The following is a 19,802-nucleotide window of genomic DNA, read 5'->3' on the forward strand; positions in this document are numbered from 1 at the left end:
TCAAGCCCATCAAGATTCTAATTCTCAAACATCTGGAAGTGAAACACAGCAAGATGACCACAGAAGTGTGGGAGAGAAGTGCAATCTCTTTACATATTCATACTCCTTCAAACCCTTTGATCTGTTTCAGTTCCCCTGTTTTTATATGTATATAATGAAGTTGCAATTCATGTATCATTAATCTATCACTAACACTCAGAATAGTCTTTTTTTACCACAAATGAGAAATAAACACTTTTAATTACATCCGTGTTTGAGTGTTAACTGAATTTGTTTTTAACCAGCAGCATGTTCCTGAATTATAGAAAATGTCAGCTGAATGCAAAGGATTCAAGTAAGAAAACAGTTTGGGTTTACATCTGCATTTCCTTTTAGAGGTGATATAATGTACTGTGTACAGATTAGAATCATGTAAGTGTCAAGCAGGTGATTAGCTATAGGAAGAGATGCTCAAAACAGCAAAGAAAAAAGTGAAGTGCACATCCAAAATAGAACTTGTGGATGAGCAAAAGGATGATGTTTTTAGAGGGATGATGAGGCAGAGCAAATTATCTACTTACTTATTCAGGAAAACATTAGATTTAGCCTCGAACCCTATACCCTTATCTTTTAAGGGATTTTTAAGTGATAAAAATGGAGAATCATAATGTAATTGACAAAGTACCACTGATGGTTGGTCAGAGTGTTGCTGACCAACTGTTACATACCTGCTTTACATGACAGTAGTTTGAACTGCAGTAGATGTCTAAGCAAAAAAAAAAAAAAAAAAAAAAAAAAAGTCTTGCCCTTATTTAGGAAGAATAGTAGAGAAAGAAAAGATTGATAAAGTTTTACTTCAGGAAGTTGCCTTTTTTTTTTTTTTTTTTTTTTTTATATATATATATATATATATATATATATATATATATATATACCAAACGCCTGCTGATCTGGCACTTCAGGAGTCAACTGAGACAGTTTGATTTCAGTAAGCACTGGACCCAGGAAAGGGTGTCTCCTCTAATTATACAATTAAAACTGATGCTTCCACTGATAGACTCACATTTGCATATGCATTGCAAATTCAGCTTGTTTAATTGTAGTACAGTGTGGTTTATAAACCCTATGACCTAGTATTACACATACATTCCACATTTCCAGTCGTAAGGCTGTCAGATACAAATGTTTAAAGTGATTTAAAAACTATGGTTTGACCTCTCTGTAGACTAATAAAGACACTAATAGTACAACAACATTATGATCTTGTTGATAAGCACTTCAAACCTTGCATGTCAATAAATAAGAAGCTGAATTCCTCCACTGGCAGAAGCCATAGACTTTATATTGCATTAACAACCATTTTATTATTTTTTTTCATTTATTTTGAACTACTTTTTACTAAGATCTCAATTTTTCTTGTTTGCAGTAGAAACTAACAAAAATTTTATCTTGAGAAATCCGTCTTGCTTCTGTTTGTCTATACAATGCTAAAGATTTTGCTATCTATATATATTTTATTACAGTCAACACAGACAAAGGCAGGATAATAAGTGAGAGCTGCAGCAACTACAAACAAGGGAGACATGAACCTTAAAACACATTCACATCAAGGGGAGGAGACTATTTCCATCCCAGCACAGGTATACCAAATTGAAAAGAAATAAATACCTCAGACCACCATGAATTGCACAAATGCCATCTCAGCTTCTATTCTGATCCAAATAATACTAAACACTTCAGAACAAAATTTGAAGAAAAAAAAAATTGCAGACATTTCAAAACATAAACACGTGATAAATACAGAATTAGTTTCTCAACATTAGGTTGTGCTCATCCAACTTGTTGGGGGTTTTTTTGAGGCAAAGGTAATGTAGTAGATCTAATCTGTCTGCATTTCAGAAAAGTATTGCCACAGAGGTGATTTATTACTGAAAAAGGAGCCAGCAGAAGGAATGTGAGCTGAGTATGGACCTAGCTCATGGGCAGGAAACACATTGTACGTTGGGCACATGTAGGCATCACAAATACCGTCAGAGATCACATCTTAAAACTTTCCCAGCTTGTGACTCTCTCTGGACTCAGAACCCCTGAGACAAAGCTGTTTTATAGTTTGCTTCTTTCCTCAAACATCCACCTCCCTCTTTTCTTAGACGCCTTTTTGCAGCTCATCCTCAGGCTGGTCATGTAAAATGAACTGGTCTGAGCTCAGCTGGGACTGTGCTGCTGGTGCAGTCTCTTGTACAAGAGCCACAAATAGCAGCTCACATCTGAATGTTGCTGCCCTACCCCTGCACAGTGGCAATTATGGAACCATGCAGGTTCTGTTGCTTGGTGCTGACAGGAGTGCAAGTTAACAGAGGAGTTTTCTGAGGTTCCCTTTTTCACCAGGAGCTACTTTTCTAGGCCCCTGGAGTGCTTACAGTGTCTGTTGAGTGTATTGATACTTTTATTTGAATCTTATTTGTCCAAATTACTATGTCAGGATTTTTTATCCAGGCTGAAAAATTGAATTGCAGAGAGGAATAAGTAACCAAAAGGTAACGATATATTATGTTGTGCTTTGGGCTTCTTTTTTTGCTGACAATTCACAAGATAAAAAGCCACAAAGAAAATATACATTTGAAACAGAAACCAGTCAGTTCTAGGTGAACATATGGCCACAGATACCGTGACTAAATATCTATGTATTTAAAAGGAAAATATTTGCATTAAAAAATAAGCAAAGGTCAATATTTTTTTAAGAAAAGAACCCTCAAAACTAGTGGCTCAAAAAGCCTGTTTCAAAGAGCCTTTTGAACTTCTTTAGCTGCTTTTTTTAATGACAAGCAAAACAGCAGGATCACACAATAGCAGGAAATTTATGCTGTTCTGTCCAGCTGATAAAGCAACTTTCATCCTCTGCTCTAATGCAATGAGGGAAAAACCTCATTCCATTTTTCTAATGATTTAATGGGTAGATGACATTATAAATTCCCAAAAGATAAATATTTTTAATTAATTGCCATCTCTTGCCTTTGTTCCTTTACCTTCATTGTCCTTGCTGCCCCAGGTGAGTGTATCTGATATTGCCAAGAATGACCACATTTATCTAAATAGTATCAGTCTTCTGGAGCGTTATTTTTTGATCTGTTCAGCTGGTGTACTGGTGGTACACGAAATAAAGCTGTAGAAGTACTTGTCTATCCATAAGAGAGATGATGCCTGTTTTGTGCTTGCCTCTGGCACAGAATGAAGGCTGAAATACTTTCCATCCATAAAGAACATATCTCATTTATTAGATGGTATCTGAATTTTAAAGAACACCTTGCCCATCCTGGCATTGAACGGGATCAGAAGATTTGGTGCTAAAAGTTTACTCATGTTGGACCTCTGATTTCATGCTTGCCTCTACTGTCATGAACTGTCCTGAAATGGGGAATTTTGAATATTACATGGAAAAAAAAAAAAAAAAAAAGAACCTAAGAAAAACCCCAACCCCTTCAAAAACCAGAAGTATTTACATATTTAGGGAAAGTTTATATGAAACAGAAGCCCGTTAAGAGTTATTACCAGGATGCACAGAAGCATTGTGATGGAGCCCAGGTTCTGGGCTAAAAATCTGTATGTGGCTCATCCCTGCTATTGCAGGTCATGATGACCTCAAAGAGCAAACAGAAGTCCTCTGAAATGCCTGCAGAGACTCTGCAGTGCTGCAGCTCCCTCCCTCAGAGTAGCTTCACAACTCTTCTGTCTCTGCTGGCTAGCAAAGCTTCTCCTGTAAGCCAAGTAACCAGCCCTGCTACAGGCCTAATTCATTTCCTTGCTGTTTATTCAGCTTTCAAAGTGACCCTGTGTCCTCCGCTCAGACTAATTAGTTAAGTCCAGCTCTGGCTACAAATGAAAACATTTCATTATTTCCCAAAACCTCTCCTCTCTGAAACGTTTGAATAATCTGTGTCCTGGTTTCAGCTATGATAATGTCTCTGAAGGAAATAATTCACTGCATTAAATTTCACTAAGGTTCTTCACTAAAATAAACTGCTGTAGCTCATTGTCCAGGATATAGTTGTAGAACTGCCTTTTTGCATTGAAATAGCTTTGTATCTGCTGCCTGGGTGACAATGAGGCTTTCACTCCCAGTGCTAGAGTATCCTCATCTGCTGAAGGTGGACACAGGCTGCAGGCAGAAGGTCACAGATCTGTATTCCACACCCTGCTGAGCTATTCAGCTGAAAAACTGGCCACATTGCAGAACGATTCCAGGTCAAACCCATGGGTGTGGAGACGTCAGTTACAAATACCAGAGTCTTTCTCTGAAAGAACACTAATCCCTGATTTAGCAGAGCCAAGCCTCCCTTTTGATAGCTATAGCTGCTGTTTTGGATTCCTCAGAGCTGGGAACTGAGTGTTGAAACATCTCTATAGTGAATTTGCAAGAAATGCTTTTTTGTGATATTTGACTGCAGTTTCTACAGCTAATAGAGATGGGTAAATGGGAAAGATACAACCTGGCTTCAGAGAAGCAGCATCCAAAGAGAGCAGCCTCTAAGGAGACAACATCTAAGAAGTCTCGAAGGATAAAACTTAGCTCCAGACACTTTGGCAGGCATTTAATCAATATTTCTTTTGGTTTAGAAATATTAATCTGTAAATGTCCTTGCATTAAAATAAGACAAAGGTATCATCCATTTCAGTGACAGAATTCTGGAACAGAGCTTGTCTAACAGCTAATATAAGGGGTTACATGAGCAATTATATTTCCTCCTGACCATAGCAGAGGAGAAAGGGCACATAAGTCAACCAGCATTGCAGCAGTGAACCTTGTTTCTGTGCTGCTTAAAAGATGTACGTGATTGTTGCCCTTCCATGTTCTGTTTCTCTTTCCCTTCTGCCCTTAGCAGTAGCCAAGTCTTCCATTTTGCACATTCCAAGCACCAGTGAGCACAGATTTGTTATTAGGAACAATTTTTAAAACTGTCCATGGTATCCCTAGCCAACAGGGTAGTGGTGAGGAATGCCCTAATTTGAAAGAATTTGGAATTTGTTTGGAACTTGTTGACTGGTTATCATTTGCTCTGCTTCCTTTGCCAAGATTTTATCTGGCTCTATGCTGATTCGATGTGGCCTTTGCTTACACATCAAGACTGGATTGTTTTCACCAGCCAGAGGTTTTCCCAAAGAAGTACAGACAGGCTAACACCTAAACTGATGGTCATTAGGAATTGTTTTAGAAAACTTCATGCACTTAAAAGCACGAGTGCCACACTGTTGGGTCACCACTACAAACTGCTTGTTGCTTTCTCCAATATGATGCATGGATGAGTGTAGAATAAAGGAAACCTGCATTGCTGCATTGTTCAATCAGGAATAAAAGCATCAGGCACATATGAGAAAAGTTGGATTTGTGCCTTAGCATGTGTAGGATTTGTGAAGCCAGCAATACCTTGTAACACATTAAAACAAACAAACAAACAAACAAAAACCACAAACAAGCAAACAACCTCCCCCCAAAGAAATAAACAAACAAACAAAAAAACTCACCCCAGAAGATATTTCAGCAAAGATCTACTTGTATTTCTGAAACTATCAAAATTTAGATTCCTGTTTGCTGGTTTTGGCCTTATATTTATGATGTTTCATGTCAACATTTCCTCAAAGAAGGTTCCTTCCACTAAGTTACTAAAAATTATTAATAAAAATCTGCTATATTAGAGTTTCAGATACAAAACCAGGAGAGCATTTGAGTAAGCAGATGCTCCTGATATCTGTGAGAAAGGAAAAAATGCAAGGAATATTGGAAAAAACTGTTAGGAGTAAGCAGTCCCCAAAACACAAAAACTCTGGAAGCCAGCTTTTTAATGGGCTTTCTGTGTCACAGATGACTATTAAAAAATGAATTACAGAAAAGCTGTGGTATAGATTCCCCAGAATTGTACATGGAAATGGAGAATGAATTCAACATCTGAGGATAAAAGCCCTTCAGCTGGAGTTCGTATCTCTTCATGCAATCCACAGAATCTCATTTTTGTTTGGGAGCAGTAGAACTCATCTCTCATGGGGCTCTTCTGATATGTCACCAGAACTAAACTTATCTTACATTATCTGTTACCTCCTACGCAGCTATTTACCCTGTGTGCAAGCATGTCATAGTTTTGATACCATAACCTTCCTGCCCTCTTTAACTCAAATTGGACCAAATCCAAGAGGAGTTCTGGCAGGACAAACTGTACTCAGATTTATGCACGCATAGGGTTTGTGAAGAAGTCTTGATTCTGTAATGAGACAAGCTAAAGTCTTAAGAAGTTTCATGTGAATTAGCACGTTATTCCTATTATGGTGAGGAGAAAAAGCAGTCCCAGCTTTCAGTGTAGCTCAGTTTAGCCCTGTTCTGTATTACACACTTCATCAGACCTAAAAAAATGCCTCCAGTTTGGGACGATGAACTTAAACCTCGAATTATCTTTTGGTCTTATGCAATAAGTTATGGAATTTACTGTCCTTTCCTCCATTTGTACAGTATGATGGGAAAGCTGGTGAATTGACTGGTGAGTGAACTAAAAACCTATCTTTTAGTCCTCTTCAGAGAAAATTCTATGACATATTGGACAGGAATTTGTGTATGTTTGTGCTTGGAAGACCATAAAAAAATTATTGCCATAGCCTTGAGGAAACAACCCTTTTATTGTAGAGAAATTTGTATACACAGATGCGATGTATTTACAACCAACAGATGACTGCTTAATATCCTTCACAAATCTGTCAAGAACGAAAGAAAATGAAGCTCAGAAGCCCAGCCGGCCAGCACAACCCCTAAATTCAGATTAATTCCCAAAGATATCTGTAATGAGAGTAGATGACATTATTCAGAAGGAAAAAAATAGGATTGTGACAAAGTGGATGGATTTCAGGATTGGTTCATTCAAGTGCATCGCTTAGTTTGATCTCAGAGTAGATAAGCCATGAACTAAAATTTCAACAAGCAGATGTGGACCTGCCTTTTGCCAGGGGTGTGGAAGAGACAGGCAGAAAGAGTCTGAACTTTCCTTCCCCGGCCTCTGCAAGAACAGCTCACAGTTGCAATCTCTGTGAAAAGAATTTGTCAGTCCTGTGTTCCCCTGGAAAGTTCTTTTCCAGAAAAAGTCAGGAAAAGTTCCACATTTCTTCAGCTGGCAGAACGGAGTCAATGCACGAAGGGTGTGGACTCATGTGCCAGCCCAGCCACAGGAGAGATGGCACCTTGGTGTCTTCTGGTGCCCCTCCAAACCGTGACTCAGCTCTGCACTGCCCTTTACCTGGGGCGCTGTGCAACGGCACCAGTTTAGCTTCAGCCTTTTCAATCACCCCAAATGCAGAGGAGACAATGCAGAGGGAAAGAAGGAGAGGTAGAGACACATTGTATTCCCTTTTCATGTTCCTTTTCAATGAAAAGTAAGAAACTCCATCAAAACAAAAAGTTACATGTGCAGGAGGCACTTCTCTAGAGAAGAAATAAATACCTCACACAAGCATTCACAGATGGATGAGCCCCATGAGAAAGATTCTCAGTACAACCAGTTCAGTCATAAAAGGGATCTAACCCCCCAACACTGATGTATATGAGAAACAGAGAAAACATATCTGCTGATGCTCAAGGAAATTACATGCTTAAGTTCCCCACAGGTTGGGAACACGTATCTTAGAATCTGCATAATTTAGTTTACACTCAGCAGAACACTGCGATATTTACAGGCACATTCCGATGGGAAAACGTTTGCATGTTGAGTGCGTAAGACACGGCTTTGTCACCTAACCTTGGGACTTTAAAGAGGGGATTTTGTGACCTCAAAATACTATTTGTGGAGTTAATGGGAAGGAAAAAGGTGTGTAGATGGGAAAAGAAAGTTATCAGAATTTGCTAAATTTTTTTTTGAGCATTAGAATGGTTTCAGGCTGGGACAAAGTGAGTCTGTGTAGACCACAGGTTCTGGCATGTTACACATAGAGTGCTTTGTCTGTTCTCATTTCCCATACTTATCCTTCCCAATTAAATACGTTTCCCATTAGCCAGATTGATGAGAACAGTGCAAAAATCTAATTCTGCTTCTTGCAATCATCATCATCATTCACAGCACAGTAACTTCAAAAATACTTGCAAAAGAGGAATGAACTAGAATGTCACTTTTTTGGACTTGATCTGTATTCTGAAGTTGAATGTGGGCATCTGAGAAACATATTTGTAACACTTTGGAAGTTTTACAAATAAAAAAAATTAGGTTACACTCTGAACCTGACTGAGAATACAAAGTTCTACGTTCTCTAGCACTGTATGTCAAACATGGTGGAAAAAGCTACTCAGTGACTACTGTAACCCTAGTGCTACCCAGAATTATTCTGAAACTAGTTCACTAGTTTCTGAAACACTACCGTAGTTGAAGCAAATTATTAAAACTATCTACAGAATATGAGTCATACAATTTAAGTTTCAGTATACTGTCAGCAAAACAGCAACGTGTAACCCATGGAGGTTATATCCTGGAAGTGAAATTATCAAACTATTGCTTCGATGTCTGTAAAGTAAAGCTATCCTCCCTAGGGTCACAGCACTCTCACTTATGCTGACACATAAGGTGGTGGTGGATCTTTAGCAGCTCCATTCGCAGGATCATCATATGGTGGTAACAGGACCTGCAGGAAGGGAAAAAAAAAGGGGTTTTTTTAAAAAAATAAGTCAGATGGTAAAATTTACAGAAAGGAAAACCCCTAAGGCTTTGTCCATAACCAACCAATAAACCAAATCCCAAAACAACAATAAAAAACCCCGAACAAACCAACAAAAACCCCTCCAAACACCCCCAAACTAAACAAAAAGAGTAAACTATGAGGCAGGAGCAGAATAGCTAGGAAAAGAAATAATATTAGCTTGAAGTTCCTCCTTTTCAGTGTGTATACCCTTCTCATTATGAAAGAAAACATTATTTCTTCTAATTTCTTAGTAACCCCAGTGACAGCTTGATTTCATCTGTTCACTGCTGGTACCTGAATTTGTTCAGTCTGCAGTGATAGTGGCTGCTTCTTCTGCAGCTCTCCTCTGTAAAGAGCACTAAACCTTGTCTCCTGGAGGAGTGCTCAAACCGCCAGAGTGAGAAAAGTCCCAAAAACCTCTCCTTCTGAGCCCTCCCTGGAATACCTAATAATTATTTTGGAGTGGGGAAAAAGAAAGTAAATGGAGAACAAATTACCCAGTGCCTAAATAAATCTCCAATTTTATACTTCTGGAGTACTCAGCCATGAGAAAGAAGATCTATGCTCCCAGAAGCATTTCAGTGACTACTTCAACATCTGATAGCAATTAGGAAATTAGGACAGGTTTAGTCCTATATCATCCCCATTCACTGGAGTCCAGGCACTGTTCCAGGACATGGGAGATGCAAGTTCAGGCCACACAGGGCAGAGGAGAGATCTGAACCAAGATTCCTACTTGTTTAGGGAAGCATGCCAGCCATCATGCAATTTTTAATGGCACCTGCACTGACATTAGTTAGCTTGCATGTGAAAAGGTGAAGGAGGAATTGGTCTGTGAACCCCAGCAGGGACTGAGGATAAAACAGACGTCTGAATGAAGAATGAGTGTACATTTCCTAAAATAGCTCAATAACATGTAAGAATATCACTGAAGTGCACTGTCTGAGATACTTTACGCAGCTGATGATAAATTATTCATAATGGAATTTCCAGATTTATCAGCATCACTCCTTGGTCATGAAAGAGCATGTAAAGCTGATTGTCTAAATGTACTTAGGAAATATCCTGATCTCAATAAAGCCAGTGGAATTTTGCCATGAGAAGATTTCACCAGTTCTTACAGAAGTTGATAACCTGCCTTCTGCAAAGAAACATCCATAATCATCCCTTTTGGACCTCAATCACAACATACAAAATCAGGAGGAATCGTTCTATAGATTTAAATAGACTTTGGAACAGACTTTTGTGGGATAGTTCCAAGTGTGATTCACACTATACTCATGTGAGTTTCCAAACATGCATTGATGAACATGTGTTCAAATACATCTGTGCACGTAGTTAAGATTACAGAATGGCTACCTTGGCATCTTCAGCCCTTAATCAGAAAAGTTTCATTACTCAGAAAAGGAAATTGTCAGAGCCATTGCTCTTCATTAATACCATATGTTTGAGCTTGTAAATGCAGTATTTTATGCACCACACAATGTAAAAACCCCTGTATTTGAAAAGCATTTAATAAATTATGTCACCCTTAAAGGCTGCAAGCATCTTATAATTACTTATCTAGTGAAATTAGGACAACATTTAGAATTTCAAAGAAATATTATGATAAAAATCATAAATATATTTTGCAATGCAACCTCAGTAAATCACAGTGCTGAAGCATGTTAACTGTGAAAAGCACTAGATGAAATCCCCTCTCTAGCACTTATCACTATAGTTTAATAAATTTAATACAGATTTCTAGTAAAATCTTCATGTTACTAAAAAAGCACTAGCTTCTCAAATACACTGGAACATGTTAATTAGTTTTATTATGACACAATATAATTAGTAATTAAATCAGATCTACAGATGACTCTAAAAATGAATCAAGTTCCCTTTGTGAAAATTTAGCTGTCTTACTGCACTTTCATAATGCTAAGCCCCAACCTGTGATCCATTTCTTTCAGGTTCAGAGTCTGTTTCATCAGTTGTGCATGGTGAAACAGACCATCTTCCAGCTGATAAAGATGAGCTGATAAATAATGGACAATACATCTTCCTGTGCTCTGATCCTTTTTTAAAATCCATGTGTCCTAACAGTACTGTGTCTACATCAATGTTATTACTTCAGCATTGAGGTTGCTGTCATTTCCAGTAGACCTCCTGGCCTGGAGAATTAATGATATGAGTGAACTTCTCCATTTCCTTCACTCTTGTATGAAACAAAATCTGCCTGGTAGGAGAAAAGCCTCCTGATGAGGCTTTTACATCTTGGGAGGTAAGCACTCTTCCTCCTTCTGCAGACCCAAACCTCATATATGGGTTAATGGCCCTGAGGGCCATCAGAAGACACCTTCTCACAACAGTTCAATAAGAAGTGAGAGGGAATAGGACTGTCTGTAGAAGTCTGGAGAGCAAGGAGATAATGCATTGCTATGCCTCAAACACTAACGACCATTCAATTGGGCAAGATGGAACAGAACATTCCTGGAAAGGTGGGACCATACAAAGGTAGGACAGCCCCTTTCTGGAGCCGATTTTCCTGTTCTGTGGTGACCACACAACATAGAGCACACATTCCTAGAGAGGACTGTGGATCACCAAGGACTCCAGACAACCCCCGAGTCTTTTTGGGAACTCTCCATCGGAAAACTCTGTGTGCTCCGTAGTGTTCCATCACACGTGAAGAATACCCTCCCTGGAAGGGATCTGGGTGCTCCTCTGCTAACTTGAAGGTACATAACCTGACAAACTTTTTCTTTTGCAGGCCCCACCCCCAATGGAACAAAACTGTAACCATTATTTCGACCACGGACATCAAAATTACAACAGTCAAATCTTGTCACTGGATCCACAGGTGGATATGTTTTTCCTCTCCACTATCTGCTCTTCATTTTCTTTCCTTTCCTTTCCTTTCCTTTCCTTTCCTTTCCTTTCCTTTCCTTTCCTTTCCTTTCCTTTCCTTTCCTTTCCTTTCCTTTCCTTTCCTTTCCTTTCCTTTCCTTTCCTTTCCTTTCCTTTCCTTTCCTTTCCTTTCCTTTCCTTTCCTTTCCTTTCCTTTCCTTTCCTTTCCTTTCCTTTCCTTTCCTTCCTGTGGTCCTTCCTTCCTTCCTGTGGTCCTTCAAACTTAACTGAAAACCTTATATCAGGAGCATTCATATGGCAGATTGGAGCTGTGGGTTTGGACCCTCTTGGTTTGAGACTCCTAGATCTCTGATTTCAGAGTCTCTCTGTGATGCTTTTACACCAGACTATTGTACAAACAGTGAGTAATGTTACCTCTGGCTGGATCTTAAAGGATGGTGTGAAAATGGTACTTGCTTCTTAAATAAAATTAACACAGTTACAGGGCTTGTGAAAGAAGTCAGGAGCTTCTGTCCTTTAGATTTTAGGCATTCTATAGGACTGGACTCTGCAACTATCCAATCTTCCAAACTTGCTTGCTAATCTACTGAAAAAAGCCAGAATGTCTTCACACAGGGATCACACCAAAAATGGGTGTCCTTCCTAATTTTTATAATAACTTGTGAGTGACAATCTCAAACACTCTGCAAACATTAATCCTACAGCATTCAGGGAACTAACATACATTTTTCTCAATTCATCACAAAGAAACAAAGAAATGCAAACATGTAATGCCTGGGAAGCAAAATGCATCAGTTGTCTGAGTGGAGATTCTGCCTTGGGGTACCATGTACCTAAAATATGCACATATTTTTTTGTACTTTGTAAATTAATTTAGACTGTATCTATTCTAATTAGATTCACAGATAAGACTGAATAGTGAGTTTTTATTTTTCCAGTTTCTGAATTCACCCTTTGGCTTGGTGACTGGTTTCCATTTTATCTCTCTGGAGAGCATAATGTACTGCCTGAATATCTATGCTGGTTTATGTTCAAGGCACTTATCTGCTTCCTTTAGCTATGCTGAAATTTAAAATTGACACAAGAAACTACTCCAGAAAACTACTCTGACCCAGTCTTTCATCTCAGCCACTTCGGTATAATTTCAGTGATTAAAATTTTAATGAAATTATCTTTTCTTGTAAGTTGTTGGCCATTTTAACAGTAAGCAGTTAAAAGCTCAAATAATTCATGTTTTATCACAGTTCTCCTTTTTGCCAAAATAGATTTAATTGAGGAAAGATGGAAAAAATATTAAGGGAAAGTAAGGGCTTAAAAATCTCTTTTTGTAAAAAATAATCTCTTACAGAGGCAGAGTTACAGGATTTGTAATTAGAACTGGCTGAAGAATTATTCAATGGAAGCTGAAGGATGATTATTTAGACTTAGAATTGATAGATGATTAAGTAACAGTAACAAAACCATATTGAAAGGAATTTACTTTTTTTACAGAAAGTAAAAGTTAAATTAGCTTGAAGAGCTTTTACTGTAGGTATGAATGATATGAAACACTTGGTGTCCCAGCTGGTGCCATGTATTCAACAAACTGAGCGTTTTCTTCCATTTGTTGTCCATCATATTTATTCACCTTAACCTTTGTTTAATATTCTGTGCATACTTTCTTCATTTAACTAAGACACTGCTGGGCAAAGGAAGTAATTTTGAATTCTGCTCCTTCTACACTGATTATTTTTCATAACTATTTTGTTCATGTTAGGGAACGAAAAACCAGGATATTTAACTATTGAAACAAAAAAATGTGTGGGGAGTAAGCCTGTAAAGTCATCACTGGTAGAACTGTTCAAACAAAAATCTATTGCCAGTAATAAGGTGACCCCAAACTTTAAAAACACTTAGCAAATGCGCTTTAGCCTTCTAGTGTAAATGTTTTCTTGTGAAACTTCTGAACCTTTTTAATAGCCTCCCCAGTTCATTCCCCACATACTTTGAATATTCCTCCAGAAATCCACATGCCTTAGGATTTAGCCAAAATTTTGACTTCTCCTGGAGGCTTTGTTATGACCTGCCACGGAGGTGGGGTAACTGAGACTCCTGTTAATAAATCCCTTGGGGTGAATTAGAGTGAAATTTTACTGGAATGTCCAGTGTAAATATAACATAGACTTATTTTAAAACAATTTAATTGCAGCAGAAAGGAGGCATGTGGCCATTTTGCTTCTTTTCTATAAAAGTACAAAAATATCACAAAGAAAATATATAAGGAAAAGGAAGGAAGGAAGGAAGGAAGGAAGGAAGGAAGGAAGGAAGGAAGGAAGGAAGGAAGGAAGGAAGGAAGGAAGGAAGGAAGGAACGGAAGGAAGGAAGGAACGAAACGAAACGAAACGAAACAGGAGAAGCTGGGGCTATGTACCCCTATGCTCAAGTGGAACAGGGAGTGCTGAGTGCTGGGCTTTGTTCCCAATAGCATTTAAGCATTTTGTGATAAGCAGTCTTGTATAATATGCAGAAGTAATCCATAACTGACCCATAAGAAATCCTGACTTAGCTGGTGTCATCTGAGTGGTTTGGTATTGTATTACATAAGCATCTCTATTATAAAGCACGTGATACAGGATGACCTTCTCTGAAAGAAATAATTACCAAACAAGTTTGCTTGCCAATGGCTATAACATATTCAGTTAATATAAGCATATGTCATTTCATATTTTTTACATCCTGGTTAACCTGGTTTTGGAGAGTAAGTTTTTTAAGGCATTGCCTAGAAATATATCTGAGCAGAAATATACTTGTATATTCAAACAGTTTGTAGCTAATCTTGTCCCAACAGGGTTTTGTTTCTTTGACTGCCTGCTTTGGGGGCCATACTGCATTATTTCAATAATCACGCCATATCTTTGCAGCTGATTCCACATTTACTTGAACTTCGAGGAGAAAATTTTCTTTCTTGAGCACATGTACAAGTTTTCTCATACTGCTGCAGTGATCCCTGTTTGAACTCAAGGCCTTAGATGTCCTCTTTCTAAAGGAGAAAAGTTCCATATGACTAAAATAAAATATTTGATCAATTAATTATTTCTGTATTCTCACCCAAACCTCACAGAACTCAACAGAAATATTTATGTGTCTCCAGAGAGCTTTGGATTGCTTTTTCCAATAGCCATTTGTCTTCTCTACTGGATGGAATGGTACAGTTGCCACCAACAGCTTTGAGTTTGAACAGCATGCTGTTTGGCTGCTGTATGAAACAATTGGGAGTTCCCATGACAAAAAAACCTTGTTGATGTCTTGTTAGAAACAAGCACAACTCTAATATACTTTCATCCAACACCTTCTAGAACTTAAATGCCAAAAAAATGCTATAGATTGAAAAGGTCTGTGATAAATACTGATGGTTATACCTTCACAGTGAACATTCACAAAGTTTTCTCAAACTTTAGCCTTTCAGTAAAAACACCTTTGCTTTATGCTGAAGGACTTCAGGGTACATCACACAGGTGACAGGAACAGGTAACAATAAACAGCTGTGTGGAATGAGGGTCATTACTACTGCAATTAGTAGTAATTTAATCCTGGTCCTATTGCTATTGTTTGGAGTTCTGATAAATCGTTTGACTTTACCTTAGAAGGATCTCACATTTGTAAAACAAATTTGAATTATTTGAGTTATTATTATTTGAAACTTCTTAAATTATGTTGGAAGCATCCAGACAGAGTCAAAACTCTCTTGTATGACACTTGCATATGACTGTATGAGACAGATGCTAAATTGTGGAAATATTTACAAACTAAATATGTATTTGCAGAATTTTCAGCCTATGCCTGGAAATGTTTATCCCAAGCTCTTCACCACAGCTCTGTATGTACTGCACAGAATTCTTCTGCAGATCTTTACATTTTAGACACCCAAATCCTTAAGGAAGGCCAATGTGAATATGTGAGGAAGAAAAGAAAAGAGGGCAAAAGGAGCCCTTTGTTCCACACAGGTCAAATACAAAGTGTCAGTGGGCTCAGGCTGTATTCTCTGTTTATTGAAAAGAGGAGGGAGAGTAACCACAAGGTGAATAGTGTTTGACAGATGGGAAGAATATGCCAGAGCCAGTGCTGAATACAGTGCTGAAATACAGTCACCACATGCCTTTCCTAATGCAGGGTACATTTTCTCCTCTATATAGCACAAGGCTGATGCATCAGACTCAGAGACAACTGAACTGAGAGAAGAGGTTTTAAGCAGCTCATGCCTAATTGCACCAGTGCCTAATTTCATCTCAGTGATTCCAGCAGTGACCAACAACCGACCTGCACCCCTCTGACACCACTGTGTGGTTTGGAAAGGGTTTAATGGTATGCAATCACATTTACTAATTTCATGTTTACTTCCCTGCTGTCCTGTCACTCACCCAGCCAAGAGGAGTGGAATTTCCTCCCACAGCTGTGGTGCTTTGAGGAGCCATTAACTGCAACCTAAAGCACTTTCAGCTGCAGTGAAGCAGCAGCCAGCCTACAAACAGCTCTAGAGGGAAGGCTGCCATCGAGACCACCTGTCCTGTTCAAGACAGTCCCAAATGTACTGTCGGGATCTTGACTACACAGATGTTATGAAGATCACTTGGGGAAAACAGAAGATGTCTGTGTGCATACACAGTTATAGCCAGCTGATTGCTTCACTCTGTAGGCAGGAAAGGCTTAGAATAATTCTCTTTTTGCAATGTTTCCTGTCAGATTTGACAATGTGGGATTTTTTTATTTTTTTTTTTTTTCCTGAGCAGTCTGAAATTACACAGGAAAATGTAAAATTAAGGTGTATTTTATTCTTAAAAATTTCTGAAATCCAGATCTTCTCAATTCATGCTCTGTTTTGGAGACCTGAGCCACAAAGTGGCAGCTATTTCCTTCAGTACTTTGTGTGACTATATGTAAATATCACTGATTATTTAATCAATTTTGTATTTTATTTGAAAGGAAATGAGCCTATTAATGTAGCACTTGTTTTATTTCCTGTACAAAATTTACTGGAAGGTACTAAATATACTGATTTTATTGAGGTTGACCTTCAAAAGTTTTTAACATTTCTCTGTAGGGAGAAAAGAAGTAGCATTTATCAAGAGTGTCTGAAGAAATATGTTTTTTTCTATAATGAAGTTTCCAAGAGTGCAGAGAATCATAGAATATCCTGAGTTGGAAGGCAACCACAAGGATCACTGAAGCTCGCCCTGTGCAGGACCATCCCAAAGTGTCTCACCATGTGCTTTAGAGCATTGTCCAAATGCTTCCTGAACTCTGTCAGGATGATGCTGTGACCACTTCCCTAGGGTAGCAGCTATTCCAGTGCCCAACCACCTTTTGGGGAAAGAACTTTATCTTGATATCCAACCTAAACTTCCCCTGACACAAGTTCAGGCCATTCACACGGGTCACCAGAGAGAAGAGATCAATGTCTGCCTCTACACTTCCCCTTGTGAGCAAGCTGAAAACCACAATGAGATCTCCCCTCAGTCTTCTCTCCTCCAGGCTGAACAGACCAAGACTCAGCCACTCCTCATATGGCTTCCCCTCCAGACCCTTCACCATGCTTGTGGCTCTCCTTTGGAAATTCTCTAATAGCTTTATATCTTTCTCATATTTTGGTGCCCAAAACTGCACACAGCACTCACCAGTGGGAGAAGCAAGAATTCTCAGAAAACTGAGAATTCAGTTTTCTATTTAATCCCTTTACATGAATTCACATTTCACACTGACTATTTGAAAAGGGTGACAGCCTTCAGGAGAAGAGGGAGCTTTTTTCCAGTAGTGAAGAAAGAGGAATAATAATAATTCTGTGGCAGGATACAGTCAGATGTTGCATAAAAGGCAAGCACTGGAGACAGAAGTAGGGATTAGCTTTCATAATGCTGCAGTTAAGCACTTGCATGTAGCAACAGCTCTCCTGGATAAGTTAAAAGGTCCATCCAGATCACAGTAGTAAGTGGTGGATGATAAAGAAACAGAAGTGCAAGACAGAACAATGAAAGAAATTTAGAAAGCACAGCACAAGCATATTGTCACAATTTGCCCAGAGTATTCTCTAAACTATCAGAAATTTGACTGTCAAGGACTTGCAGAGCTACTGGTCATTAAAGGAATTTTTTGTTGATTTTTCTAGCCTGTATATCACTCCATGCTGATGTCTAGCACCGCAACATCCCCTGGCAAGCAGTCCTACAGCTCATCTAGGTGTTCCATGAAGAAATACCTTTGGTTTCCTATGAAACTTGCCAGTAGCTATTTCACTGAGTGTCCCTTAGCTCTTTTCTAAGTCAGTGAACACCTCCTCTCACCTCCTCCACTCATGACTTTTTAAAGACTTCTATTAGGTTCTCTCATCTTCTGCCCTCTTGCATCTCACTAAGGATCCTTGCTCCCCTGGAGTGCAGTCCCCACTTTCTTCCTTCATACTAAGAAACCCACTTGACAGTTTTGGGTCCAGGCTGAAGAGAGAGCTCCAAGACCAGGTGTGAAAGGTGTTGGGAAGGTAGCTGACCTACAGTCATGCTCAGGAAAGTGGCAGGCACTTTCACCCACCTGAGCTGGGTCAAATGATCTTCCAGGTGAGACCAGCTGCCCTTTAGAAGCAATTCTTAGAAGTAAATGCTTATAAATATCTGCTTCAAAGGTGCTTGTTTACAATGTAGATGAATGCTTTGGTCAAATGAGTCCAGTCAAAGCAAATGTTTCTAAGGAAGTAACAGAGCAATGTCTAAAAAAAAAATTCCCAACTTTTTCCTCCTCGCTGTCCTCAGACAAAAAGAGCTCTAGGTACAGGGCCAAAACCAAAGCTTCCTATCTGACTCAAATCTTGTTTAATAGTAAATGAGAAATGTTTGACTTTGCTTCATACACAGATGCTTTTATGGCTTCATTTGGATGCTTTTCCTTGAAAAATCTGTCCAAAGTGTGCTAGTTAATTACTATTTAAGGATTTCATTACATGTTGTCTTTCAAATTAATCCCAAGAAATCTTCCTCTCAACATGGACAGGAAGTATTTTTATGTTTATATGTATGCATTTCCTTTAGAAACCACACTAGAACAATTACAGATGGAGTAACTGGAGGCAGAAGAGCTCAGAGATAATTTATAACCCCATTCAGCAAAGAAGTAGGGTTCAGTGTTCCAAAATCATCTGTGCAAAGTTAAGCTGGTATGGTTTGTTTTTCTTTGGCAAAACTCCTTGCTTATTCCAAGCCACCAGCTCTCCAAGACACTATTTAGGAAACTACACGAATTTATGAAATTCTGTAATGAAGCAGCACAACGCTTTCAGCACTCCAGATAAGATGAATAAATGCATATATTTCTAGGATACAACAATATTTACGGACAGATTGTGATTACCCTTGCATGGGAAGAAAATTGAATTGAGGAAGCTATTGTCTTGTTTCATCATGTGCAGCTTCATAAAAGTCATCCAGAATAATGGTGTAATTACTTTCTCCATTCAGAGGCATGGAGCAACAGCCCTCCTCAGGTCACAGTTGCCTTTCCTACATTTTGGTCAGCCTCACACTGCTGCCTCTCTAGCTGTTCACCATGATTCTGTATAGGCAGAACAGTGTTATTTTTTCAGTTTCTCCTTATTTTTTTTTAAATGAGCATTTTCTGGATGAGCACACGCTTTCTCAGGGTATAATCGCCTACAAGTCAGCAGTACTGAAGACACTGAAGCATATTTTTACTTTGTGTAACAAATGGTTGATGTCTCGAGTGCAGAAAACTGAGAGAGCACTATTCTTTCAGTGGAGTTTTTAATTACTAAACTACATCTCTTTCTAACCTTATCTTTTGTAATTACATTGTGTATTCCACTCAAGCGTTAACAAGACACAAAGCTGGGGATAGCTCACGTGGGACACAAAAATTGTTTAACAGGACTGATTATTTCCCAAGAGTGTGGTTATCACAGCCATGCTTACATTACAGATGCTGCTGGAAATGCTTCTGTCTATAAAAAGATCTATTACTGTTAGTAAATCACAACCGTAAAGCATCCGTCAGCCAGAAACTCCCACAAACTTCTGCAGGTCTTCTAAATTCGGTAGATGAATACCCACTCAACCTTGCTCTTTCTGAAGCTGAGTGTCTGTCCCAGAGCTAATTTAAAGCAGACCTTGCTTTCCTCACTGCTCATAAGACACAGGACCAAACCCACAAGCGCCGTGCAGTTTGGACCAGACCGCAGTGGGCAGTTCTGTGTCCATAAAGAGTCCCAAGGGATGCTTGGGAAGAGCACAATTGCT

General features: G+C 38.8%; 1 protein-coding gene across 1 annotated transcript in view; it reads right to left on the minus strand.

Moving 5' to 3' along the window:
* Window positions 1–6,619: 6,619 nt before the first annotated feature.
* The window catches only part of LAPTM4B (lysosomal protein transmembrane 4 beta), a 58,961-nt gene continuing 45,778 nt past the window's right edge, over window positions 6,620–19,802 (minus strand). Inside the window, exon 7 of the mRNA XM_040077604.2 lies at window positions 6,620–8,622. Coding sequence (XP_039933538.1) covers window positions 8,548–8,622 — 75 coding nt within the window. The 3' untranslated portion in view covers window positions 6,620–8,547. The remainder of the gene's footprint in view (window positions 8,623–19,802) is intronic.

This window comes from Hirundo rustica, chromosome 1, assembly GCF_015227805.2.
Source record: "Hirundo rustica isolate bHirRus1 chromosome 1, bHirRus1.pri.v3, whole genome shotgun sequence".
Taxonomy (NCBI): Eukaryota; Metazoa; Chordata; class Aves; order Passeriformes; family Hirundinidae; genus Hirundo; species Hirundo rustica.